The sequence below is a fragment of the Rhinolophus ferrumequinum genome, chromosome 21 (assembly GCF_004115265.2).
Source record: "Rhinolophus ferrumequinum isolate MPI-CBG mRhiFer1 chromosome 21, mRhiFer1_v1.p, whole genome shotgun sequence".
NCBI lineage: Eukaryota > Metazoa > Chordata > Mammalia > Chiroptera > Rhinolophidae > Rhinolophus > Rhinolophus ferrumequinum.
In genome coordinates, this window is record NC_046304.1 from 9,942,140 (window position 1) to 9,969,966 (window position 27,827).

The 27,827-nt window shown below is 55.5% G+C and overlaps 1 protein-coding gene across 5 annotated transcripts in view; it reads right to left on the reverse strand.

Moving 5' to 3' along the window:
* Window positions 1-893: 893 nt before the first annotated feature.
* The window catches only part of NTN1 (netrin 1), a 195,676-nt gene continuing 168,742 nt past the window's right edge, over window positions 894-27,827 (reverse strand). For all 5 annotated transcript variants that reach the window (XM_033090226.1, XM_033090221.1, XM_033090225.1 and 2 more), the window contains exons 6-7: window positions 19,747-19,821; window positions 894-3,337 (exon numbers count right to left, since the gene is read on the reverse strand). In XM_033090226.1, the coding sequence (XP_032946117.1) occupies window positions 3,009-3,337; window positions 19,747-19,821 (404 nt within the window). In that variant the 3' untranslated portion in view covers window positions 894-3,008. The remainder of the gene's footprint in view (window positions 3,338-19,746; window positions 19,822-27,827) is intronic.

Consider the following 27,827-nt stretch of genomic DNA (forward strand, 5'->3'; position numbering starts at 1 on the left):
CGGCACACCTCAATTCCTATTTCCATCTCCTCCCCGGGGACAGGGGGTGGAAGAGGGTGCTTTCCCACAGAGGGGTCCTCACTGCTGAAGTTGCTGGCTGGGTTCAAAGGAGCAGAGGGCTGGGTGCTGGCTGGGTCGGTGAGATGGGGAAGGCACCCTGCGATGATTGAACTCTCAACTGGCTGATGTGCCCGCCCTGACACATTCACCAGGGGCCAGGCCTCGGGGTAGACTGGATGGCCTTTGACCTCGGGGTGCTGAGCAGGAGGATGAGGCTGGAGGCTGGTTGAATTTAAAGCAAGCGACATTACTGCTTGGCAAGCTGCTGGCTCCAGAGCTGGGTAGCCTCGGACATCACCAGTGCCGGCCCCTCCGTGGACCTGGGGTGAGATGCACACCCAGGGTAAGAGGTGGTGGGCCACGATGGCCCTTCTGGGCAGCTCAGGGAAGTCAGACTCGTGTCAGTGGAAACAGGACACGTGCCTGAGCAGTGAGTGCCTTCCAAGGGCTGGAAGCAAAAGGCCAAGGCCTCCGAGGTGCTGCTGGTGCTCAGCAAACCACTCGGGGAGTCAGAGGAGGGCTGACAACTGCTAGGAGACAGGTCCCTACGCTCCCAGCCTTGGGCCTGGATCCAGGGAAGACAAATACCTCTTCCCAGGGCCATTCTGTCCTCTCCCTGCCCATCTCTGCCTTTCTCTTCTGGAATCCCTCCAAACCCCCCCCCCCAGCCAGCCAAACATCCTTTCTGTTACATCTTAGATCAGCCAAGGCCTGCCTTCCGGTACCTGGGGCTTCCAGGGGCTACCCCATGGTGAGTTAACAACAGGCCTCACTCAACCACTCTTGCTCCACCTCTAATGATGTTATTGTACCCACCCCCCACAACACACACACTTCTATTCTTCAGGCCAACGGCGGTAACCGGAGCCAGTGTCTCAGTGGCAACACCCCTACGAGCACCCCCCCACAGCCTGCTACAGGAACTGAGAGGGTAGGCTACAGAGCTAGCACGCAATGAGCAAGGAGCAGCACGGCCTGTGGTCACAAAGTCTGGCTTTGGAGTGTGAATCCAGTTCTGCCACTTATTTGCCTGGTGACCATGGGCACATGTGCTTCAGTTTCCTCGCTGGTGAGAGTGGGGGGGTGAGAATCCCTGTCTCACAGCGTTGTCATGAGGATAACAGGAGATCACGTGGGTAAAGTGCGAGGCACAGAGCAGGTGCTCACTAACTGACAGCCATGATGCAGGCCGAATCAGAGAAGGCAGAGGGAAGCCAGACCACGGGGGCCACACTTCATAGTTGGTGTGACTCTTCTGAGCAGCCAGACTCTGGTGGGAAATGAAACCAACTTCCTGACTGAGAAGGGAGCCGGGTCTCTATCTCAGTGTGCCGGGTGTGAGGACGCGGGCCAGAGGCCTCTGGGCAGCGCAGAGAGCGCAGGAGGCAGGGAGGCAGTAGGACCCTGCGCACAGGAATAGACCCTGTGTTACGCAATCAGACCCAAAGGTCTGGGGCTGCCTGCTTGGGAACAGTCTCTCTACGGAGCTGTGGAAAGGGGGTCTGGCCATACCCTACGGCATTGGAGGCCTCCACAAATGGGGCAGCTAGAACCATGTGGATGAGACGCTGCCCAGGCTAAATCAAGACATCTGCTGGGGTCAGCCCCAGGGTGGGGACAGCTGCAGCAGGCTTTCTTGGCCTGGCAGCCTCTGTCCCTTCCCTTGGGGAGCCAGGAATTAGGGCAGCAACAGGAAGTGGTCATGACTTCCTTGGTATCCAGGAACCTGGTCATTCCTGTCCCCGCCTGCCCATGGCTTGGGCACTCTGGCTCCTTACTGGGCCAGCAAACCGAGTCCTGACTCCAGCAAGCCCCTTCCCCCAGCCAGGCATAAGCACCTTTGCAGCTTGCATTCCATGCCCATCCAGGCCGTTCCCAGCTGTTGACACTGCTGAGGGGCCTTGTGGGAGCTGATGTCATTACACAAATAGGGTCACTGCCATAAACCCAGCTAGTGCCCCTTTCCCGTCCCCTGGAAAATGTCGTAAAGAGGCCGGTTCCAAGTTTCCAAAAAGGAAACTCTCTGGGAGGTTTTGCCTTCGCAGAGCCTCCTCCAACAGGCAGCTCCAGTATGAGGCAGTGACCACCCGGCTTGGGCTTCTCAGGGGTGTCCTTGGGTCCACTGCCCTCTGCATGGGCCAGAATCCTGGGCCTGCACAGAATCCCCAGCTGGGCAGGGGCAGGGGCTTCCGCTCCTCTGGCTGCACAGATTGTAAATCCCTCACCCCACCCAGGAGGACCGATTCAGCAGGTGGCAATGGAGCTCACAGCCTGCACGGGGAATGCTGGCTGCACAGGCTGCTTCTGCCATCCCCAAAGGTCTGCCCAGCCCCTTCAGATGGGGCCCAAGTTGTCCCAGCTAGGGGTCCTGTGACCAAGAAGAGCCAGGGGAAAAGGGAGGGGATTTTCGGTCTTCTGTTTGGGGTGGTGGTTTGGCCGGGCTCGCTTGGCCCCCTGCCCAACCGCGGGCCTGAGAATTCACAGTTCTCCTCACGTCCCCTTCTCTCTCTAACCATCCACTGGCCGCCGCAGGTGCGGCCCCAATTGCGCGGCTCTGCGCCAGTCCTTCGGGCCCAGGTCAAGCTGCCCTGCCCCCGCCACGGCGACCCCGCCGGGCCCTAGGGAAGCCCGTCCCTGCTCTGGAAGGAGCCCGTGAGGTAGCTAAGTCTCGTCCTCATTTCTTCAGGGCCCGGCCTGCTGCGTACCCCTCCCCGCGCGCGGCTCCCGCCCGGGGCGCGCAGAGTGGGGGCGGGGGTGGGGCCACCAGGGGAGGGGCCGCCGAGGGCCCCGCCCCCGCGCCGGCTGCGACCCCACCCCCACCCTCCCCCCACCTGGGAAAGCCCTTACGGGCCAAGTCCACGCCGCTGCGGTGGCGCGCCCCCCGCTCTAGCTCGCCTGGCCCGCGCCCCGCCCGCCTGCCCGGCGCCCGGCGCGCCGCTGCCTCCACGCTAGGCCTTCTTGCACTTGCCCTTCTTCTCGCGCTGCTGGAACTTGCGCAGTCGCCGCGCCCATGTGTCCCGCCACTGGATCACCAGGCTGCTCTTATCGGCCACGATGCCGCTCTGGTCCGGCGAGTCCTCCGCGTTGCCCAGCAGCAGGTACTTTTTGAGGGGCTTGATTCTGGGGCATTTGCAGGCGATGTCCCGCGAGCGGATCCACAGGCTCTGATCACCGCGCCGGATGCGGCTCGTACCCTGCTTGTACACGGAGATGATGTTCACCGTGAACTTCCACCAGTCCCCCGCCTTGTCTGCCTTCAAGATGTGGATCTGGACAGCTGCAAGGAAGCACAGACAGGCAGTGGGCCACAAGACGGGGAGTGACGCCTGCGTCCGCAGCTCCTGTGGCCAGGTCAGCCCTGCCTCACCTCACCCTCTCGGAGGCTGAGGACGGGGCAGCCTATTTGATGGAGAAGGAAAGGAGACTCAGAGCTGGGAAGTGACCGCACAGGGTACCCCACTGGGGAGTGGATGGATAGTGGCAAAGCAGAACCTGGGACCTCACCTGCTGATAAAAGGGACAGGGCCATCGCTTCAAGAAGCCTTACCTCATGTCTATTTTGAAGATGCCACCCAGCCCCTTTGGAGACAAGCTCCCTTTTAGGATCCAAGAAGGCCAGAAGCAGCCCATAGGAACTGCCCTCCCACGCCCCCAGGACACTCTGGGTAGAGTCCATCTGCCCAGGGCAGGTGGCCTCACAGCGGTGCAGGATACCCTCACAGGGCTGGGGGGGAGGGGATTCCTCAGGTGGACCCCCAGGCATTTCCAAAGGCCCCCCCCCATCATTTAACACCAAACCTCATGACACCTCCAGACACACCACCTTTGCTCTTGACCCCATCTCAGAAAACCACAACGGGATCTCAGTGCCCGGGTACCCTGCACCCTGAACCTGCCCTTCAGGGTGGCCACAGAGTCCAGGATCCTTGTACTGGCCACTTCCCATCCCTGCCAGGCTGACTCCCACCCTTCCTCCCCTCTCAAACTCCCAGGCCATTCCCCTTCTTCCCAGTTCTCTGCTGTCATTTCATCTAGTATAGGGGCTCTCACACTGGGGTATGCATCAGACTCCCCTGGAGGGCTTATAAAAATACGAGTTTCTAATTCAATAGATCTAGGGTGGGGCCCCAGAATATTATGCACTTCACATATTCCCAAGTGCTGCTGAGGCTGCTGATCCAGGGAACACTTGGAGAATCAGTGCCCTCTAGTAAATGTTACCAAAAGTTATTTCCGCAGGATATTTTGAAGAAGTACTTTAAAAATAGAAGGAAATGATTTTTTAAAAAGTGGGGAGACCTCGCTCAAATATATTTGTGAAATACTGGGTTAAACAAAGTCAGGAGGTTTCTTTACTGCAGGACTTTTCAGAGCCTTTAATCTACGAAGTGTGTGTGTGTGCCGGTGCACATGTGTGTGTGGCATGCACGCATGCGTGTTGGTTTCCCAAACAACCCTGACTGGGGAGCCTTTTCTTTGGTGCATTTCAGGTCACCAGAGCCCCATGGGGCCTACTTGGGAAACTTCCAGGAGGGGAACACATATTCATTCCCCCCAGTCCGGGGGATAAATGGAGAGGCCTCTGCCACAATGACCTCCATGCAAGGCCTCAGACCCTAGTCTACTAGGGTCCAGGGGGGCTGGAGGAAGTCTATAGGAACGGACCACACCCCCAGCACCCTGGGCCACGTCCATCTGCCCAGGGCCATCGCCATCCCCTTGGTCAGAACAGGGCTCCTTCCCCTTGCTGAGCCCACCCAGCACGCCCTGTACCCTTCCCTCTTGGACTGGACTGAAGATCACCCTGGCAGCTGAGTGGACTCGAGCTCTCCTGAGAAAGGAGCAGTAGCTGGTTGCTCCAGATTACAGGTGAAGAAAATGAGTCACAGGCAGGCTCAGGGGCTCCAGCAGCCACGAGGACAGGTCCCCAGGGAATACCTAGTGGTCATCACCTGCCCACTCAGCACCAGGCACAGGGCCCTCCCTGCTCCCCTCTGTGCCCAGGGTGACGGGGAGGGGCAGGGGAGACTGGGCCCCGGGGAGCATCACACGCCATCCAACTCCTCCGTCTGGGCTGAGGGAAGTGGCAGATTTTCCCATATTCTCATTTCAGCTGTTCCTGGGCATCCTGAACTTTGCACTCCAGTCTGAGGGCTCCAAAGAATGGCTGCCATGGCAACCGTTTCCATGTTTTTGTCACCAAGGGACTCAACACTCAGTGTGAACTCTGATGGGGGGTGGGGAGCCCTCCAGCCCAGAGAAGTGGCTGGGCCATGTATGTTTGACTGAGCAGACGGAGGTCACCGTGGCAACTGAGCGCCCCTTAGCCAAGAAAGGGGGAGCCACCTCCGGCTTCCCTGAGAGCCCCTGTTTCCTCTCCTCAGGACTGAGCTGAATACAGAATGAGCCTCCCTCAGGACGTGGCTGTTTCCCTGCATGGGACCTCAGACCCTGGCTCAGCCACAGTGTCCCCCAGCTGGAGTGGGCAGGGGTGGCTCAGCGAGGATGCTGCAGAAGACACCTCTGGCTGGGGCCCCTGGAGAACGCAGCTTTGATCCTAGGCACTGAGCATCTATTGACGTTATGGGCTGAATTGAGACCCCCAAAATGCCTATGATAAAGTCCTAATTCCCAGTACTTGAGAATGTGACAGTAGCTGGAGATAGAGCCTTTAAAGCGGTAATTAAATTAAGATGAAGTTATTAGGCTGGCCTTTAATCCAATGTGACTGGTATCCTCCTATGGAGAGGAGATCAGGACACAGACACACACAGAGGAACACTTACGTGAAGACACAGTGAGAATGTGACATCTGCAAGCCAAACAGAAACCGCAGAAGAAACCAACCCTGCCTTCACCTTGATCTAGTAATTCCAACCTCCAGAACTGAAAAAATAAATGTCTGTTGTTTAAGCACCCCAGTCTGTGGTGCTTTGTTTCGGCAGCCCTAGAAAACTAATACAGTTGGAATCAGCTACTCGGGATGTTAGGCCCCCGGCTCAGGGCCAGCTGGGAGGCAGACCTGGGGAGGGCCCCCCGCCGTGCTGAGAAGGGCTGGCTGGACAAGGTCAGGCTTTGGGCTGGCCCTCCAGGCCCTCAGGGGCCCTTCTTACCCCCTGGACTTTCAAGAACATGACCCTTCACAGCAGGAGGACTCAACCCCTGCCTCACCTTCCCTGGTCTGGAGCAACCCCCTTCCCTCAAGGAATGTCCTGGAACACCAGGACTGGCATCCAAAGCAGCCCCCACACCACTTGCCCAAGCATGGCCTGAAGGGGACCCGCTGAACACTGAGGACACAGCCCAGAGGGGTGCCCGCCCCTGGACACCTTGCTGTTCTAGAGAATCCAAGGGTCAAAGCAGGGGAAACTAGTCAGTTGGGACAAAGCCCCGGCCTTCCTCCTGCCACCCCAGCAGCTCCCAGCAGCTCCGTGGCCATGAGATGAGACAGCACAGGCCCCGGGGGCAGGGGTAGGGGAGGGTGGTGGTAGGATTCGTGTGATTATGCTGGAAAAAAATCCACATTTCCGCTGCCCTTGGCAACGCCTCTGCACATTACACAGCCCACCAAGTATGAGCTGCACACGCAGTGCACGGGCCAAGTCCCCGCAGTGCACATACAGCTGAAAATATTCAAAATACACATTGAAACAGTGACCTCAGGCAGAGCTGCTCAGCACGCTCCAGGCGCGCTCAGCATGCACCGCGCCGGGACTGCCGCCACCTCTGACGGCCCGCTGCTGGGAGCCAGGAGTGACCACGGTCTCCTGGGAGCCGTGCATCACCCAACCGGGGCTGGGCACAGTGGCTGCGGGCAGTTCCGCCCATCCCAGGACCACGGCCCCCCAGGGCGGGCCCCTTACACTCACACAACACTCAATCCAGGCCAATTAGTCTCGGACCTGCGGACGCCTAAGCCCCCGCGGTCCTCACACTGATGTCGTCCTACATAGACCTCAATGAGGCCAGAATGTGGGGCTCTGGTAAGGATCCCCCACCCTGTATTCAGAAATGAGGGAGATGAGAGGCCCCTCAGGAAGGCCAATCGTGAGATCGGACCAGGGTGGAAAGAGGCGCACTGAGGCTCCTTGGAGACGGGTCTGCAAGAAGAGGGTCCCAGTGCAAAGTCAGGGTCGACGTCTCTGCAGTGGAGACCAGGGAGACAGACGCTGGCCAGGAAGGTGCCCCTGGCCCCAGCCTGCTAGTGACGGTCAGGATGGGTGGCTGCTGCGCGGGAGCTGCTGTGCTTGTTCCACAGGGCTCTGCTCTCGGTGCAGACAAAAGCAGGCATCAGAGGGAGGGAGCTGGAGCCCACGAAGTGGGATGGGTGAGGCTGGCTCCAGAAAGCCCAATGGAGCTGTGGCAACCAGGGCTGCCCCCCCAGCAAGCTGTGGAGGAAGTATATCTGCAGGATGGAGCAGACACACACCGAAAAGCAAGGAGAGGTTCCAGAGAGCAAGGTCTCCAGGTCCCAGGAGCCAGGCTGCACTTTGTCTCCTGGCCTTGGAGTCCCAGGGCTGCCATTATCCACGCAGCAAACGCAAACGCTTCTTTCCTGAAGCGAGCTGTTAGCAAGACTGCAGGCAGGCCAAGACAGCAGCCGCCCCCCGCAGCAATTCCTGGGTTCACAGGAAGGCTTTTCATGCAAGGAAGCCTTCTCAGCCCCCAGCCGGGCTGTAAGTACTGACTTCGCAGCTCTAACTCAAGCCTGCCGCTCTGTCCCTTGGCAGAAGCCTGTGCCTGGCTCTAGAGGGATGGCTGTGACTCCAAAGAAGCGAGAAGGGGACTGAGGGCCAGGTCCATGGAGGCCAGAGTGAGCAAGAACAGCCTGTGCCAACCTTGGACTGGTTCTGGCCGAGGGGCAGGGGGCTCAACGGCAGGTCCTGGACAGACTGGGGGTCCTCGGCTGCTGTTCGCTCCTCTCTGACAGGGGTCCTTCCATAGGACCGGACCTCTGGCCATCCTTCCCAGGGCGTCTCCACCTCTACAGAGTCCCAACGTTGGGAAATTATCAGGCCATCAAAGGCAACCTGAGAAGTGGGAAGCGCCAGGTCCCATCCCACACTCGGACTCCTCCAAAGGGGGGTGAGCTGCCCCACGCAGCTCTGACCTCTGTCCACAGCCCCGTTCCTTCAAAGCCTGTCATCATTCCTCCCCAGTGCCAGCCCTGGCCCAGGAGACCTGGACTCTGTCATCTCTGGGCCCTCCGAGGACTCAGCATTGCCACCACCTTGGACAGTTAGTGGCAGGAGGCAGGTCCCAGCTGGAATCAAAGCCCAACCTGCTGGGCTGGGTTAGGGGGAGTGGCCTTGGCATAGGCGGGGTGGGGGGGTGGGGGACGGGGGTGCCAGCTGTCGTCCTATCCCCACAAGCCCTGAGCGCTGGGACACCTCTGCAGGGAGGCTCCCTGCCTCCTGGAGGTCTCCTAGATTTACGGGCTGCTCAGGGTGGGCCCCCAGGGGCTTCCCAGCAGCTGCCCCTCCCAAGGAGGCTTGGGTGGTCAGCCCCTGGCCTCCCCCCAACCAGCCATACCTTCCTGTTGGGCCAGTCCAGCTAGGAAAGGTTTGTCACCCATCTGCCTCAGAGACAGCAGCCAGGATGAATGGGGGGAGGACACTAACCCCACAGAAACCATTAAAACCATGCAGCCCCATAAATCTCCCCGCACAGAAAGCGTGTCATGAGTTGCAGCTGCTTTCATAAAATGCAGCTCTGACCACATGCTTCCCAGTCCCCTGTGAAGGTAGAAACCGCTGTGCAGGGCCAGGTCCTGTTCTCAGGGAAGCCAACCTGCCTCATGGCTGGGCGAGCACATGGAGTGAGAGTGCCGAGCTGGGGTGCAGGGTGGCAGGGCAGGACCAACACACCCGAGACAGAGTGTCACGGCAGCCCCTGCCCAGTTTTTATTACATGAGGTGAAGGGCTGGAGGTTCACTGTGGCCAGGCCAGGCCACCAGCCACAGCCTACCTCTCCCCTCTGCTCCTGCCACCCCTACGCCGCTGCCCCCACCCCGCCAGGAATCCCAGGGTTGCCAACCCCTGCCACACCCCCAAAGCCCCACCTCAGAACTTGAATAAGGTGGGGACACACAACTTAGGGCTGGCTAAAGGTTTCCCCGCTTTCATCCTCAGTCAAAGCAGGAATGGTAGGCCCGCCTCTCGGGAAACCAATAGCACTGGGGAGGCTGCCTCAGTTTCCCATGCCAGGTCTTGGTGCTTAGTCTCTGTTCTTGGGAAGGGAGAGGGGTCAGGTGCTGGAGGCCATGAGGTTGCATGGGGATCCCCAGAGTAAGGGACTCCAGGCGGTCTGGGAATGGGAGAGCCAAACTCAGGAAGACATCAGCCCTGTTCCCTGGGAGACGGTCACGGTCTGGCCACCTACACGCTCAGCTTGAAAGCGAGAAGAAATCGGGGGACTGGCCACCCTGCCTTGCAAGAGGCTCAGTAGGAGAGTGGACCTGGGCCCTGTCCTGCCCCAGCTGGGAGCCCTCATCCCTGGGGCTGTTCCCTCCCACAAAGCAGCCCAACGGAGGGAATGCCCGCCGCCCAGGAAAGACACCTCAGGCTGCCTCCCTCTACTAGTCAGGAGGAACTGAAACAGCCCGGCGGACTCCTAATTCAGTTCTTGTCCCCCCACCCACCACGGCATGGCCAGAGCTGCCAGAGTGTCATCCTGGAGGATGGCTGAGGCTCCCCTTTCTGGACAGCTTACCACAGCCTCATGACTGTGGGATGGCTGTGACTCCAAGAGGCGAGAAGGGAACGTAGGGCCAGGTCCACAGAAGCCAGAGTCAGCAAGAACAGCCTGTGCCAACAGTGGACTGGTTCCGAGATGTGCCACTACTCACACCTGCCTCCCCAGGCTGGCTGCCCCCCACCCCAGACCCCACAGCACACACCCAGAGGGCAATAGTGAGGGCAGCGCCAGCTGCTGTGCCCCTGGGGACCACCCAGCTGGGAGGGTCAAGCAATGAGTTTCCCCCTCCCCCTCCCCCCGGCATCAGTGGAGTCATAGACTCTGGAGGAGAAGGTGAGGGGCCCAGCTTCCCCCGTGTGGCCTTGGTCCTTGCACATCATCCCCAGATCCCTCAGGAACCCTCGGGCTCCTGAACTCACACAAACTCTGGTACAGAGGGCACTGTGGCTGCAAAGTTATACCCACTCCACAGGGGGAGTGTGGCCCATCTGAGAGCACCCCCAAACAACAGTCCTGTCCACAACCCATTTCCCCAGCAAGGCTGAGGCCCCCAGCGAGCCGCTTTGCGGGAATGAAGAGCAGCCCCTCCTCCCCAGCTGGGCTGGCACTTCCAGCCTGCTCCCAGGACACCATGGGTGGAACCCTGTCCAAGGAGGGGTGGGCTACTTGTTTGCCCTCTGAATACCTCCCTCAGCTCTAGCTTTAAGAGTCAAACCAGGGCCGGCCCAGTGGCTCAGGCGGTTAGAGCTCCATGCTCCCAACTCCGAAAGCTGCCGGTTCCATTCACACATGGGCCAGTGGGCTCTCAACCACAAGGTTGCCGGTTCTACTCCTCGACTCCCACAAAGGATGGCGGGCTGCGCCCCCTGCAACTAACAATGGCAACTGGACCTGGAGCTGAGCTGTGGCGTCCACACCTAAGACTGAAAGGACAACAACTTGACTTGGAAAAAATCCTAGAAGTACACATTGTTCCCCAATAAAGTCCTGTTCCCCTTCCCCAATAAAATCTTAAAAGAGTCAAATCACCCCCAAAAGATGGAACTACCTCTCCAAGGAGATCCAAAGAAAGGGCCTCAGGCCCAGAAACAGGAACCAAAGCAGGATTCAGACGAGCCACCCGAGCCCTGCTGGGGAAGGCCACAGCCCGGCACAGTCACCATTCACCCGGGGGGGCAGGGGGGGATCAATTTAGGTGCCTAGTACTTGAAAAGATGTTCCTGATCTTACGCCACCCTTCTGCAGCTGCAGCAGGCTGCTCCGGCGAGGCGGCTGGGCCCACCCCGCATGTCCCATCTCAGGCCTGGGCCCCGCACACACAGGTCGTCGAGCTGGCAGGTGGCAGGTGTTTGAAGACTGCAGATAGGTCTCGCGGAGGAAGCCTCGGGGACAGCAACTGCAGTGCTGGGGTCCTTGGTGCCAAAACACTAGTCCCAGGGGCGGGGGGGCATCGGGACCCAGGAGATCCACCCCACTGGGACAAATGCCCATCTGAGCCCAGCATGGGTGGGAGAAATACTGTGATTCCAGAGACAGGTCCCTGGGGAGCGGGAGCGGATAAGTGTTGCCTGTCTGTCGGTGAAGCATGGCCCGTCCCCCAGCCCCCACTACAGCATCTCTCCGGGCCCTTAGGACAGATCACCACCTCCCCCAGCCCCACTCTGCACCTCAGTGTCCCAATCTGTGAAATGGGAGGAGATACCTTTCATTAGATGGTTTTTGTGGCCCTTAGAGCCTTCCCTACCCCACCTATCCTAAAAATAAGATGTTCAGAGGAGGGAAAACGGCATGAGGAATAGGCAACAGCTCCAGGCAGGGGGACAGACGAGGGCCCGGAGCTGCCAGACCCCCAGGGCAGGCCTCTCTAGAGCCCACCGCCCTGTAGCTGGCTGGGAGGGGCAGTGCTGGGAGGCCCAATTCTGGGCTCCCCTGTCTGTGGGGAGGGGAGTCGCTATTCTGGGAAGGGCTGTAGTGCACCCCACCCACCTATGGCAGGAGGGCCCCGTCAGTGCAGCACCCTATGGGATCAGGGGCTTTTATGTCGGACTGTCACTGGGGCCCACCAGCCCTCCCTGCCCAACCTGGTGGTCACTTGCATTCCGCGACCCTAGGCTGACTCATGAGGACCCAACTCCACATCTGGCCTCCATATGGGGCTGGCCCTCCCCAGGGGTGGAGGGGAGGGCACATCTGGCTGGGAAATTGGAGGATCCCCAGGGGGCCAGTGACCCCCAGGGAAGGGTCAGTGAGCCTCTGCAACACTACGCCATGCACTGCGGCTGGTCTGTGCCTTGCTCCCTGGAGCTCAGGGCAATGCTGGAGGGTGGGGAGCTAGCCTCTCCCAGCCACCACCACCAACTGCCTCCCAGCCTCAGCCAGGGCCCTGCCACCCGCCTGGCTCCCCAGGCGGCCCTCCCTTTGGGGGACACCCCACAGGGCACTCCTCTAACATGTTACTTACACCCAAACCCCAAAGTCACAGCATGCTGTAGACACAGAAACTTCATCCCTAAAACTGAGTCAATAATCACCCCGTTCTCCGCCCTTGAAGGGATTGATCCTGATCAGAAATAGCTATTGACCCCAAGGTCAAGAAAAGGAAGGGGAGGAGCTGTAATGAGGGAGAGAAGCCATCATTTGCTGACAGGCCCCATGTCCCTGGGCCTCGTTGGGAAGACAGAGGTCTGAATGTGAGACTGTCCCCATCACAAGAGCCCGGCAAGACCCAGCCATCAGCTGCCATCTCCACCAGCACCACACCCTCCAGCCCATGCCAGCTCCATGGTAACCACCACATCCACCACCACTGCTGGCGTGGTGTCCCCTCCCTCCATTGTGGGTCTGCCCATGACCTTTCTCCGCCCAGGCCAGGCCCCTCACCAGCCCTACCTCTGCCACCATCACTGACCACGATGCCCATCACCTCGGCTCCGTCATCTCCAACAGCCCCCCCACCGTCCAGTCACCCCAACACCACGGGGACCCCATGGAGATGTCGCTGTGGCCTCCCCTCTGAGGCTTATCCAGAACTGACCGTCAAGGGTACTGTGAGGCTCAGGGCCTTGGCACAGGGGAGGAGAAAGACTTTGACCTTGGAGTCTCTGATCTTGGGCATGTTATTCATCTTGTTGAGTCTTGACATCCCATGGACAGAAACAAATTCCTACCTCACAGCTGCTTTTGAGGATTCAGTAAGGATGAGAATGAAGACTGTGAGGTGCCCGGTCCAGGGCCTGCAGGGGACGGAAGAGTCACCAGCCCAGCAAGGCTCTTCTCTTGGGTTGCCACTGCCCCAAGGGCACAAAGGGGTGCCCTTGGGCTATAAATTGGAATTCCACTTAGGCCCCCAGGCCCACCTCTGTCACAGCGCCCCCAAGAAAGTACACACGTACACGTACAGCTTAAAAACCCAGCTTCTCCCCACAGGTGCCAACACAACTTCCCCTTAGAGTTGTATCCTCAGAAACAATCCTTGTGGGATCTTAAGAGGAATACTTGAGACAAATCATCTTGTGAAAAGCATTCTGATTTTTCCATCTGGTGGTGCCAAAATGTCTTTCAACAAAAGGGGTGACTAATAAACATTTCTGGGAATGAATACTTTTTCCAAGAACTGGCAAAAGTGAGATGATCTCACCTTTCAGAATGTGAGCTGTCTGTCTTCCCACTGTTTCTGAAACTCGGGGAGAAGGAAGAGGCAGGGGGAAGCACCCAGGCCACCTGAGGCTACGGCTCAGGGTGTGGGCAGGAGCCCTGGGAGGTACCATGAGCTAGACTGGCTCTTGGTGGGGTCAGAGTGGTTTCTGGACCCGGGCGTGGGCATGGCAGCTGAGGCCCACCTGGCCTCTCCTTGGCCCCTGCCCCTGGACCCAGCATCCCACACTTGCTCTTCTCCCATTTCCCCAGCCTATTTCTACTTCTGTGCTTACAAGCCTTTCTCTCTCTGCCTGGGCTCCCTGCTTTGTCCAGTGAACACTGGCTATTGGGGCTCCCTCCTCCAGGAAGCCCTCCTCCCCACCCTCTGGAGGACAGGCTATGCCCTGCTTATGCCCACCTGAGGCTGGACCCTGGCCACACATCTGTCTTCTATGTTCTTATCTGTGTGTCTGTTCCCCTCCTAGACTGTAAGCTCCTTGGAAGCTAAGCCTGTGTCTCCTCCACATCTGTAAGCTTAGCACCCAAAACAGGATGGGGCACTCAATGAATGTGCAAGGAGGGACTGGCCGAGGGCGGGGATGGGTGTGTGAGCAGCAGGACTTCTTGGGGTGTGCACTGCTGTGCTTATATGTGTGTGTGTGTGGGGGGTGCCTGTGCCCAGCGGCTGTGAGATGAGGGCAGGTGGTGCAAACAGGACGCAGTGAAAACTGGACAGTGGCACCTCCAAAGGACAAGACGGAGTAAAGAGGAAGGCAGATATAAAGGGAAAAGGAAAAGGCAGGAGGCTGAGGGGCAGGGCCCAGGCCGGGGAGGAGTGCGGAGGGGGCCTGGTGGGGTGGGGTGGGCTGCAAGGCCCCGCCTGGATGAGGTGAGGGCATCACTGGGGAAGGTCATGGAGGCGGGAAAGTCAGGCCCCCTTCTGCCCCCTTACACGCCAGGTGAGCGGGGAGGCTACCAGGGAGCGTGTCCCACACCAGCCCAGGTGCCAGCCTCTGGTCAGGCCGGGCCTAACATCCCCTCATAATAGATGCCTGAGAACAAAGTGTCACTCTGTCATCCTCATCGCCTTGCCTGGCAGAGGTTCTAGAGTCTGGGCCCCCAGCACACGTGCCGCAGAGCAGGCGACTCCAGCAGACGTGTTCTCTGCCTGTATCGGAGTGGGCGGATACAGACTTTGTGGGGAGCACACACACCCGCGCACGCGCGCACGCACACACTCTGTCATAGAAGCACACTCACTCGGAGCATTTACACAAGGGACGGGTCCCTCCAAGGCTGGGTTGCCTGAAAAGTTGTCAGGAATTGTTAAAACACTTGAAAATAATCAAACTGTTTTCCATGAACGACTGTCCCACATTTAGCTTTCTCACCGACGCTTTTTCAAGCATTTGCAAGGTGAGCTGGATTCCCCTAGAGGGCAACAGAGGACTGAGGTGGCCCCAGGAGAGGTGGGACGGCAGTGGCAGCCTGGCTGTGGACCCCTGCCCTTGGAGACGTGGTGGGGCTGTGATGCGTCTTATCTAGATGGCGGTCACGTGCCCTTGAGCACATCTCCATTCGGAGATAAGGACACTGAGGTCCAGGCTCATGGAGGCTCCCTGTCTAAAGTCACAGAGCAAATTAGGAATCCATGTCTCAGATTCTGGGGCCAGTGCCCCTTTCGCTGCAGAAGGAAATGGAACAGGCCACTGCTCCGTGTCGTGGGGTTTCTCTGGACAGATACGAGAAGCACGGTGGGACTTGACCCTAAGGCCCTCCCTGACGCCAGTTCCTCCTTGGCCTGCTCGGTGCCCACTCCAACCCTACCCAGGCTGGGCCCTCTCTCATTGGTCAATAAGCCCACGAGCACACAGGTCAGGACGCGCACAATGAAGCCAGCCCCTGGCCTTCCTCATGCCCCCGCTGCCCCCTGCCTGTGTCCCCTGGCCAGGTCAGTGGGGACCCAAATCTGTGCTCTGCAACAGCATGACATGAAGACCCTCAGGAGCTGGCCTGGCAGGAGGGGCCTGCTCATCACCCAGCAGGGACCGCAAAGCCGAGGTTCTAATTAGCAGCTTCTGGAATATCAGAGTGCCCTGGCTGTAAGGGAAGGAAATGTGTTTCCTAATTGGCTCCCTGCTGGGGTGTCCGTCAGAGAGCTGAGATTATGCAGCACCCCTCCCCCGCCCGAGCCCTCCTTGGCAGCGGCCTGCTCTGGCCAGCCTCACCTCCTCCCCCATCCCCAGGCCAGAGCCCTCCGAGTCCTCTTCCTGCTCATTTTCCCCTGGGCTGGCCCAGGTTTGCCCCTGGTGAGGGAGGGACACCACTGCTCACACTTCGGCCGGGGGTCCAGGGTCCCAACAGGATAGAGGGAATATTTTCCACAAGGTCCTACAGCCAAAACCTGGCCCCCCAGCCTCAGAGCCAGGTCTACAGCTGCTCCCGGGCTGGCCTCCTGCTGTGCCCATGGGCCCAGCCCAGAACCTGTGGGTACCACTCACTCCTTCCTTAACAAGCCTCTCCCTGAGGCCCTGCCCCCCGAACCCTCGCGCCCCAAGGTGCTGGGCTCTTATAAGCCGTCCCCAGGAGCCCCTGCAATCCCCTTCCTGACACTTCTTTGTCCTGCCTCCTGCCTGAATACACAGGCGTAGATGCTGAGTTGGCTACGGACGCTCCCCAACTTTTAGGTAACCCCAAGAGTATCAGGGATAGTTCTGGGGACCAGAAACCCCCTAATGTTTTGGGGCAATGGGAGGGGCAGTATCAGTCTCGCCTTGGGGCAATAGGCCTGGGTCGGGCAGGGTTAGGAGGACCTTAAAGCTGATGGCACAACAGCTTCAGACTTTGTCAGCTCCCTGAGGGGGCACCCTACTTTCTCTCCTGCATGTGCCGCTCTTTAAGCCTTGCCCGGCAGCAGAAATGTGGACGACTGGGCCGTGCGTGGCAGTGGATGTGGGGGCAGGAGCAGGGATAGTTTCGATAAAGTCTGGAGAGGTGGCCATGTAGGCTGTTACTCGTTTCTCCTGTCCTTGGACATGTGGGGCCCTGGGGCTAAATGGGATGTTGGGGGGAGGTACCCAGGGAAGGACCTGTGACAGGAGCAGGAGGCTGGACCTCCGCTGGGCAAGTCACCTCACCGGCTGGGTCAGGGTCCCACCTGTGACAAGAAGGAACGAACTGAAGTCCACCACCACTGACACCTGCTTCAGTCTGGTAATCCGTGAGGGAGTCAGGTATGCAGAGGAGGCAAGGGCTGAGTCAAGGAGCAGAGGTCAAATGGGACCCAGAGGCTGTGCCCCACCAATCCCCATCCACAGAGGAGCCCCTGTTGCCAGGGGGCCACCCAGCCCCCTCCCAGCAGGGGGAGGGCTCAGGAAGAGCCTGGGGGCCCCTCTGGGTCTATGAAAAGAGGGCATCAGGCCTCCTTCGGCAGAGAAAAGGGGACCTGCCAGCTGGTGAGTGAGAAGGCCAGGAGAGCTCTGAGGGGCCAAAGTTTCCCCGGGAACATCAGGGGCGGGAAAGGCAGAATTCCATGGTGAGTGAGCCAAATAGAACGGGGCAGAAAATGGGATCCGTTTGGGTAACTTTTAAATGAGTCCAATTTCCCCTTTTTGTCACTTGAAGAACAGAACGAAGGCTACAACCTTACAGAAAGATTGCTCAGCTCTACCCTTCTCCTAGCTGCTCTCCACAGCGCCTACGTAAGGATACTTCAAGACTGAAATGAAAACAACCCTTCTCCATGTAAGCCTAATCCTTTTCCCTCCACTCTCTGTTCTGGGCAGGGGACAGGGACGAGGGGAGGCAGGGCGAGAGGCACAGGGCTAGTCTTTGTGACGCCGGGCTCTCTGGGCCTGAGAGGACATCCTGGGTTCAGCCTCTAGGCCCCCAGCCTGGGAATGTGGGAGACTCCTGAGGCCCTCACGCCCAAGTTCTCATTCCACAGGAGGCCACCTCACAGTTCTCGCAGACTCAGATGCCCAGGGCTGGGGGGATGTAGCCCTGCCGGCTGGGGTCACACAAGCTTCATCCAAAACAAGTAGGGCCTCTCCTGTGGCTGTCACCCTAGATCAGAGAGAGCTCATCCTTTATCTTGAAACCACCTAAGTTTGTTTTCAAAATCAATGTTTGCTTTCCAGTGGGAGCCAGACGTTTCTGCACTACTGTGGGATGCACACACTTTCAAGGGGCGTTTGGGAACTTACTGTGGGCCTCGGAGGGGTCTGAACAGGGATCTACAAGGCCTGGCCACTTCTGCACTGACACGCAAAACCTGCCAGCAGCTCTGGCTGCATCCTGTGGGAGGCCAGGCTGCCGGTGCGGAGTGTAGCTGCGTCACTGCGAGTCGGGAGGGGTGTGTGTACGTGCACACGCGTATGAGCACACACACACAGTAAAATGAGCAAGTTTTAGAAGTTCTCAAAATTCCTCTGGGTTCCTTTGGGCCTCATCATTCATTTCATTCTGCTAAAAGGTCCTAACAACTGTCCTCATTAAAGAAAAAAAAAAATCCTTCTGTTTGGGTCAAACAGCTGCCTCGTTAGCATCCCCACAGGGCCAGGCTTCCACGCCCAGACTGCCAGACCCCCTTGGGTGAGGAGGATGGAGCATGTGATGGATGGATCTGGATGATGCGTCTGCCCCATCCGGGGGCCCTTCCTTCTCACCCTACTTCTTCCAGCTCCACTTCTTCCTTCCTCCCTTCCCACTCAGCTTCCTGCGGGCTAGTGCAGGCCATTCCATACTGGGAGCCGATTGATTACACATCGGGCCTTCTGCAGGGTGCTTCCCATACATGCACAGTGGGTGCGTCACCTCCATGTTACACACAGGGAAACTGAGGCTCCAATGAGCAACTGGACTCGCCCCAGGTCCCACAGGGGAAGTATGATCAGGGCAGACCTGGAAACGGGAGAAAAAAGAGGCCAGCCCACTTTCCCAGCTGAAGCCAGAGTGATGCTGGGGTCGGCGGGGCCACTGAAGCCTTGGATGGGAAATCTGCCTCCGGGGGCCAGCTGGGGAGGGGCCAGGGGAGACCAGGCAACATGGAGCTGGAATGGGGAGGTGGGCAGAGTGAATATTGGGGGCTGGGAAGAGGAGGACCAGCCCCAGCCTGAATCAGCCAGGCCCACTGTGTCAGGAGGAGGGCTCCACGATGGAAAGCTCCAGGCCTGGGTTCAGAGCCTGTGGGCCTGTGTCCAGGCTGTTGCTACTTCCTGGCTGGGTGACCACAGCCTCGGCCACCCACGTGGATGCCCCAGTCTCTACATAGGGGCCTTCCCTCTACCAGTGGATGGCTGGATGATTCTCTAGGGACTTCTGACTGCGTCTCTCACTCTGAAGTGCCCCATCAGTGATTTGCACACACCTGCCCATGGGCAGACACAGCTTCCTCTCCTTCTGCAGGCTCCCCAACGGCCTCCCACCCACCATGACCACAGTCAGGCCTTGACCCTGTGTCACATGGTATATGGCCAGTGAAAACACTCTCAGGGACCAGAAACCACAAGGCCAGTTCCTCACCTCCCACAGGACAGGGTTGGTGCACAGAGATTCTTAGCACTGAGGCAGGAAAGGGGAGCTCGACAGAGAAGAGGTACAGGGGTCCACTGTCTGCAGGGTCGGGGCGAACAGGGTGTAATGAGAGTAGGGGAACAGGACATCCTCTTCTCAGTTTAGGGAATCGAGGGCTCAGGTGACAGGGAATCTCTGCAGGAGGCTCCCAGGGCTGGAAAAGGCCTGCAGAGATCCCTCTTTGGTGGTATTCAAACTTCAGGTGCATCAGAATTACCAGCAAGCAGTTTAAAATGCAGATTTCCCTGATCTACCTCAGCCTCATGGAATCAACCCTTGGAAGGAAGAAACTTTAGGGATCTGCATTTTAAACAAACCATGGAGAGCTCACCCCCTTTCCTGATGCCTGGAGGACCTCACTTTGAGCAACAGAGACTCAGGTTGAATGTCCACAGAATTGATAAGGGCACTGAAGACCAGAGAGGTAAAGTGACTGGTCTGCGGACACACAGCATCTCAGGGCTCAGAGTGAAGACAGAAGCTAGCCTGGGAGTCCCCACGCCAGGCAGCCCCACTGGCTTGGGTGCCTCCCTGCAGAGCTAGGGGTAAACCCGGTCTTCAGCCCCATGGCCCCTCATGCCCCTTGCCTCTGAGGGCCAAGGTGGAAGAGATGGGAAATTCCTGGGCGTGGGATCTGTCCAATTTGGCTCCTGTCCAGTCACAGGGACTTCACCAACACCCACTCAGGGCCACTTGTACCTAACCCCAGCTCCTCGCTGGTCACATGGCCCCCTCCTCACCTCCCCAGACAAGGGGACTCTCACGGGTCTCTCACTCACCATAGTCCTTCTTGCAGTACTTTTTCATGTTAATCTTCAGCTTCCCTTTGGAGGCCTTGCAGTAGGAATCACAGTCTGCAGGGGAGGGAGAGCACAGACAAAACCTAATTAGGATGGCGCTGAATAGGCGGGCAGTGAGCGGGAGACCGCCTCCCGAAATACCCAGAGGCCTGTGACAGCCATGGGCCAGGCGGAGCAGTCCGCCATTCAGGGCAGGCCCCGCTTCTAAAGAGGCACTTGGGACAAAGGGCCCTTGCCTGACCCACGCCCCCTCGGCCTGACGAATCCTTTAGCCGCTGCCTGCAGTCCCCTTGGCCTCTGTGAGGGACTCTGGGAGCTCCCGTATTGTGCCACCCAGGGCTTCTGAGCGCCACACAAATTCCTCTGTTCTTAAGACGCAAGTGGAGCCTGATTAAAGCTGATGGAGGCCTCATTGTCACCCTGCGCCCTGGGTCTGTGTCAGGCGCTGGCTTTCATGGCGCGGAGCCTCTGGCTGGGGTCAGGCCCCAACAAAAGAGGTCACGGAGGAAATTAGCAGCCCATGAAGCATTAGAAAACCCCTTTGGTGTCCACTCTACTGGAGTGTGCAAATAAAATGCCCCCCGAAGAAGAGTTCAGTTCTAATGGGCCCTACTGCTGAGAGGCAGGGCTGCCCAGCCTGTGTCCACTGCGTATCACTTCAGGGGCTTCCCACAGCCCGAGTGTGAGCTGGACAGCAACTGGGCCTGCTTCTCCTGGGGGTGGCCTGTGGCAGCGCACCAAATGCACACCTCCAACCCCAGCCCATTGCACCCTTTCCCTGCCAGTTATTTCTGCTCTTTGGACAAGATGCTACAATTCCTTCACCACGTCTGTATGTGACACTCTTAGCACGACGGCAGGCCCACCACAGAGGCCCAATTAATCACTCCAGCCTGCCCTGGACCACTACTCAACGTGCTGGATTTCGTTCAATGCTTACACCCATTCTTTGATGTGTGGGAGTTACTCCCATTCTACAGATAAGAAAACTAAGGCCACCTGCCCAATGCATCCCAGACAGCTAGCGCCGAAGCTAGGCCTTGAACACAGGTCTGAGACGCTAAAATCACTGCACTCTTGGTTATACCATGCTGTGTAAACATTAATGGATTCCTCCTCAGTGTGAGTGGGGTGCTAAGTTCAGAACGGGGCTGATGAGTACCCCATCCTCCAGCAACTCTCAGACTGCTAGTGGGGAAGACCATCCAGGCTGGCCTGGGCTGTGGAGGACCCAGCCTCTTCTAGGAGCGCTGACAGCATGGCGTGGTGGAAGGGCTGGGTGTGTGTCCTGGTGAGGGGTGGGGAAGGGGGACTAGCCAAGTGACGGGGACACACACACACACAGACACTAGGGTTACTGCCCCAGGAGCAGGTGCTAACTCCTCATTGTGACGAGGCGAAAACCAAGGCCAAGTTAGGGCTAAGGAGAGATTTCTGTGGGAGCACAGAACAAAGCCAGAGCAGGAAGTCAGGCTTCCCAATGCCACCTGCCCCCTCAACCAATGGCTTAGATCTGCAGGGAATACTTAGAGATCACCCCAGATTCGGCCTCTGGATCCATGGGAGGTGGCTGCCTCCTTCAAGCTCCCAAGATGCACTGACTGGTGCCTAAATTAAAGTCAAAACAGCTCCATCCCACTGCCCTGGGAGCCACAGCCTGGCAGCGCCCTACTGCCTCCCGAGCCAGCTGCCCGGGGCACCCAGTTAGGAACCAGTCTCAGGAAATGGGAATAAAACAGTTCCCCCTTCCTCCTCTCCCTGATCCGAGCCCTTGGACCCCCCCACCCCAGGACGCCCTGCCCAGGGACACCAGAGGCCATAGCGTCAGTCCCTCCCAGCAGCCACACGGCTGGTTGGTTACTGGAGGAAGGACCTCTTGGAATGCAGGGACTGGGCCATCCAAAGTGGCCTGCATCCTACCGCGGCCAAGCCCGAGCGGTCGAGCTCCGAGGTGATGGCGGCCCAAACTCCCAGATCAATGGCACTGGCACCACCATCATCGCACTGCACTTCACTGTTGGGAACAGCCACTCTCAGCCACGTGTCTGCCAGCTCAGGAAGATGACGTTCACAGCAAAGCCACTGCTATGGCTAACCCCAGGTTGGGCATAAGTCCTTGCGGTCCTGAGTGAGCTGGCTGGAATCCCACCCTGCTCTCTCCACTTAGGGAAGTGAATTGGAATGCAAGTGGTGCTGGATGATGTTATTGCAGGGACAGCTTTGAATCTACTCTCATCACTTTTTTGTTATTTTTAATGGAAGTCATTGGCCCATCTTAGTACTTGCATTCTGGTTGGGAAACCTATGCCCTGCCTCTTCTGTGTGGGTTGAAACATTGCTCTGACACAGCACTAAGGTTGACAGCCCTGGTCAAGAGTTAGTCTTGTAGCACGTCTGCTCTTCAGAGCCTCACAGCAACCCTGTAAGGTAGGGACTGCGAATTCCATCTTCAAGACAAGGAAACTAGAGATGACAAAGGTTCCCAGAGGCTCTGCACCACTGCAGAGCAGAAAGGAAGGTAGCCAAGTCCTGTGACAACCTACCCCTATACCTTTGTCTCTCGCTTCCTCCTTTCCCTCTACATCACAGTCCCTCCCAGTAATATCGACAGCTCTTCTTTTCAGAGCCAAGTATCCACCTAGGACAGAAATCATCCTAGAATGTGTGGCATCCATCACTGCCTAATTAGCTTGAGCTCCAGAGCCTGTTTAACAAATTACAGCCATCCCCATGAATATCAAGAGTCTGTGCTTCAATAATGGTGGCCACTCACATGGTACTAACAAGGCATGCAGCACCGCTCTCTACCGTGCCAATCAGCCCCATTTTACGGATGAGGCAGTCTGGCCACAGAGTCTCTACTCTTACCCCCCTGGTTCCCAACCTGGGCTGTACAGTGGAATTCCCCAGAAGCTTTTAAAAAATACTGATGCCTGAGTCCCACCCCCCCAAGACATTCTGATATCATTGGTTAAGGGGGCAGCCTAAGAGTCTAGATTTTTGAAGTTCCCCAGGTGATTCTAATATGCAGCCAGGGTTAGAAACCACTGAACCAACTTTAGCTGTGGGAGGTGGGGACAGGGTCTCTGCATCCATGACTTGCACAAAGCACCCAGCTTGGCAGAGGAAAGGCCCAAACAGGTGAGTGCTCACATAGAGAAACTCAAGCTGGTTGCCCCCACAGAAACCAGTGTCAGCCTCTGAACATTTGTAGTTGTATTTGTGTGTGTGTGTGTGTGGATGGGTCCTATGTCTTTCCTTTCTGTCAGCCAGAAATTCTTGTCAGGTCAGTGTGCTTGTTGTTGTAAAATGTCCCCTACTCCTTTCGGATTTGCTGCTTACAATTTAGTTGTCAGCTAGGAGAACAGGAAGCCAAGCTAGGATTGTATGTAAAACATGGGTAAATAGGCTTGGCATGAGAGACTGAAATGCTCTCCTTTGGGTAAAGTGAATAACCTCCAGAACATGGACGCTGTGGCAGCTCTCTGGATGCCTGTGGACTCTTTGTTTTGGTTGTATTCCAGAGAACTGAGGTCATTGGACAAGTGGTCCCTGGATAAGGAAAATGTTCATGTATTTTCTTCTTTTATCAAATACACACAAAGCTACAGAGACTACTTCAAGATGGACAAACCACAGCTTTAAAATGCAGCTTGGACTTCTTCAAAATGGCATCTACTTGGCAGCCACCCATGCAGCCTCTCCTTGTTTTGTTCCAAAATAGCTATAAAGACAATGAAAAAAAAAAAAGAAAAGAAAATTCACACTAATGCCAAAAACTAAACTGATAGATGACCCAATGTAGGAATCTGGGAGCAATCTCTATTAATTAAAGGCAGATGGTGGTGGAACAAGCTAAACCTGTCCAGGTTTTACCTCCGGACACAGCTCTTTGTCTGATAAATGGAAAGATCCTGAAAAAAAGAAAATGACAGGGAGAGAACAACCAGAAAACAAATGGGCAGGAAGTGGGCGGGGGCACCGGTAGCAGTGCCCTCCTCCAGGGAGGGGAATCTTAAAGAAGGGTAGGGACTGGAAGAACAGTGTTTGCAGAGGATATTTGAACTTGCATTTTTAGCTAAATCATTGATGCTGAGAATGAGAAAACCAGGCAGTAGAAATAGAAGGAAACCACCTCCACAGAGCAGAAGTGAATCAAGGGAAAAGGCTGGTAAGAACTAGGAATTGGAGATAGAGCTGCATACATTCCCCTGCCATCCAGCTTGGAGCTGAGATGGGAATCCAGCTGTCATACTAGTACAGGGATTTGTTGTGGTGGGTTTTTTGTTTGTTTGTTTGTTTGTTTTTTTGCAAAATGCCAAACAATAAATATTTTAGGCTTTGAAGGCCATACAGTCTCTATCACAACTCTCCAAACTCTGTTGCCATGGCTGGAAAACAGCCATAGACAACATGTAACTTAATGGGCATGGCAGACTAGAAAAATTCTAAAAAGACACGGCCTCTATGAAATAGAAGAAAGCCGTAAGGGACAACAAGGCTGAGCTAAAAAGGTCATATGATGACATAAAAAGGGTGATGTATAAGAGAAAGTAGAGCTAGAAAACAAAAATCAAAACCAAAACCTAAAAACTCAGTAGCATAATTAAAAACCACTTTGGAAACAGTAAAAAGAAATGATACTGTAGAAAACTGATTCAGAAATATGAAGAATAAATTGCAGAAACTCTCCCAAAATTTAGAGGAAAAGGATAGAGACATGGAAACTATGAAAGAGAACATGATACAGACAAGAGGAAAAGTGGAGAGGAGACATATAATTGGGAGAGAATTGCAGCAGAGATCAAATGGAATAGAAACAAGAATCAAAGACAGGATTCATGAGCTAAAGACAGATCTACATATGCCAAGGAAAAGGCCTCACTGAGTTTTTGGGAAAAATCAAGGAAAAGAAGCCAACACCCAGACACATCTTTGCAAAACATATGAAATACCAGGATGAGGAAAAAATACATACAGATTGAAAATCAACTAGAAGAAGCTGTCCAGATGACCATGGAGCAAGGCCTACAGGTCTTAAAGGAGGAAAAGTTTGTGACCCTAGAATTTTATACCTAGCTAGACTGTCTTATATATATTCAGACCACAATAAATAAAAGGCATTCTCAAGGGTGCAAGGCTCTGAAAATATTCCAATCATGTATTCTTTATGAGAGAAATACTTGAGAATGTTTTCCAATCAACTATGAAATGAATAAAACATGAGAGTTTAAGAGGAAAAGTTATGGTATGAACACACTGGTAGTGAACACTGAAACCAGTGAGCATAGAGATTTCAAATTTGGTTCTAAAACTGAAGGCAAATATCAAAAGCATTCTAAAATGTTTCAAAGGGAGTATCAGACTGTGTATATGGATGTGTAAATAACTATAAAAATTTAGTCTGAAACTTTACATCATATTAACAAAAACTAAGAAGTAGCATGACGTGGAGAATACAACTCTTTGTCTTAGTAGGTAGAATACAACAGATGCTATTTCATGCTTTACTCTGACAAATAAGAGCTATTAAATTAAATAGTGCTTTTGAAAAACTCCAAAATAACCACAAGCACCAGAGAAGATAGAAAATACATTATAGGCAATATGCCAAAAGAAAAGAAAAATGGAATATATGAAAAGCAATTGTGATAAATTAAGGTCATAAAAGAGCAACTATCTAAAAACAAAATAATGACTATAAATGGATTCAACTCCTCTATTGAAAAACTGATCAAAAATATTAAATAAGTGTTTCAGAGGAGCATAACTAAATAAAGCAATTTTTTTAAATGTATGACTTTTAAAGCAGTTGTAAGCTTCTTTAAAGAACTTGTGCATTTGTCACAAGGTAACAAAGAAGTTCACCTACTAATAAAAAAAGAATGTTTTGTGTGGAAAAATATTTTATTGAAATATATTAAACAAAAACTGAGAAATACAAAAAGGAACAGACAGAAACACGTAAGTAGTAAAAGAATGCCACACTAATTCTAAGGAGCTAAAATTGTACAGGCCACATTTCCTGACCACATTATTAAAAAAAAATGAATAAAAATAAATGAAGTGTATTCAATTGCAGAAATTAATAAAGTAGAATACCGAAAAACTCAAAACTTATAGTAAATACATCCAAGAATTGATTCTCAGTAAAGCCCCAAAACCAACAAATTAAAAAAAAAGACAAAACACTGTCATGTCTAATTATGAATAAAAGAGAGAAAACAGACACAACATTAGGAAGCAATGAGAAAAGGTGAGCAGGAAGCTCCCTGCCCCCATTCTCTTAGGGAACCTTCTGGGGCTCCAATCAAGGATGCAGGTAAATATTGGAAAATCTGCAAGGGCCCCTGCACCAGGGTCACTCTGCACTCCCACTCTCCTCCCCAATAAGATGGGAGCTGCCAGGGACAGACACAGGGACCGCCTGGCTCCCTACTAGGACGGCTCTGTCCCAGGGAGAGCTGCTGAGACCTGGAGGCCGCCATCTGCAGCTCACAGCAGGCCCATCCTGGCTGGCTGGCGTCCTGGCTCCTCCTGGGAGCAGCCAACCCTCCCTTTGATTCCCCCCACCTGCTCCCCTAACCAACCCTCAGCCAAGAGCCAAGAGGGGGCCTTGCAGGCCCAATCCCAGTGGCCGAGCCCCTCCCTCCTCTTCCTCCACCTTGGGTAGCTGTCCCCTCTGGTCTGCCTCCTGTACCCAGGTGCCAAAAATCCTGCTGGGCAGGCCTGCTCGGCAGATCGAAGCTCATCTCCGAGCATATGGCAGGCGGGGTCCAGTGTTCCCTGGTTGGAACCAGGGGCGCTGCATCTGGTGCCTCCCTTGGAGCAGGGCGGGGAGCTGGCCAAGGTCTCGCTCTCAGCAGCACCCCTGACTCTCTGCTTTTGGGCTGTTGGGCTGGTGAAGGTGGGGCTAAGGGTAATGAGTGAGGGGCACCCAGCCACTGCAGTCCATCCCAGGGCAGAGACATGGAGAGCTGGGTGAGTTTCAGACTCCACTGGCTGGGTGCAGGGGAGGCACTCCTGGTCCTCCCCTGGCCCGGGGTGAAACAGTTCAAGGGGCTGGGGCTAGGAGGGGTGCCCAGCTGGCTCCATCCATTTTGGCTGGGCCACTCTGCCCATCAGTAGGTGACAAAAGACAGGTTAGGCCAGTCTGCCCAGAGAGAATGTGGTTTGGCTCCACCGGACCTGGAGCCAGAGCTGCTTGGAACTCCTCAGGCCAGGGAGTCCAATTTTCAAGATACTGCAGGTGTGCACAGGTTTCATAATAGCCATCGGAGGGTGAGGACAGAGGAGGCACTCCCTATGAAGCCAACTCTCACCTCTTGGTCCTAGGATACAAGTGACTAAACAACTCTCCCCCTAGTAGGAATACCTTTTCAGTACCCACACCCACAAGCACTTTGCCCAGGGTACAGCCCCCTCTCTGGGAGAGCCAGGGTCCAAGCAGCTGTGAGCGCCCACACGTCGCTCCAAGCCCATGCTGGTTCTGCCCACCCACTCGATCACCTCCAAGCCCTACTTGCCTTGACAGCATAGTGCCCATTTAACTGTGGACAAGGACTCCCCAAATGAGGCAGCCTCTAGCAATATACTGGCAGAGAAGCTGGGTGTGAGGTGCCTTGCAACATATGGGGGCAAACGGCTGGGGAAAAGGTCAGTGTTTGCAACATAGATGGCAAAGGACTAGTGTCTTTAATATATAAAGAGCTCTTCTGAATCAATAAAAAAGACAACCTAAAATTCAAAGGAGAACAGGCAATTCACAAAAGAGAAAAGAAGGAGATAAGGGGAAGTAAAAATGTTCAATCTCAAATAATCAGAGAAATGCAACTTAAATCGACAGGAACATAGGACTTCCGTCTGGCAAAGGCATATACACACATACAAAGTGGTTGGGATGCAAATTAATACAAACTTTCCTGAGTGCAACTGGCATCGAAAAGAGTGACACTGCTAAAATGAAGGCAATGAGCAGGTAGAGAATGGGGACGGGGGGTGGAGTGGTGGAGAATTACTTAGATACAAAGGCCAATGTGAGGTGACATTTAAGATGACAA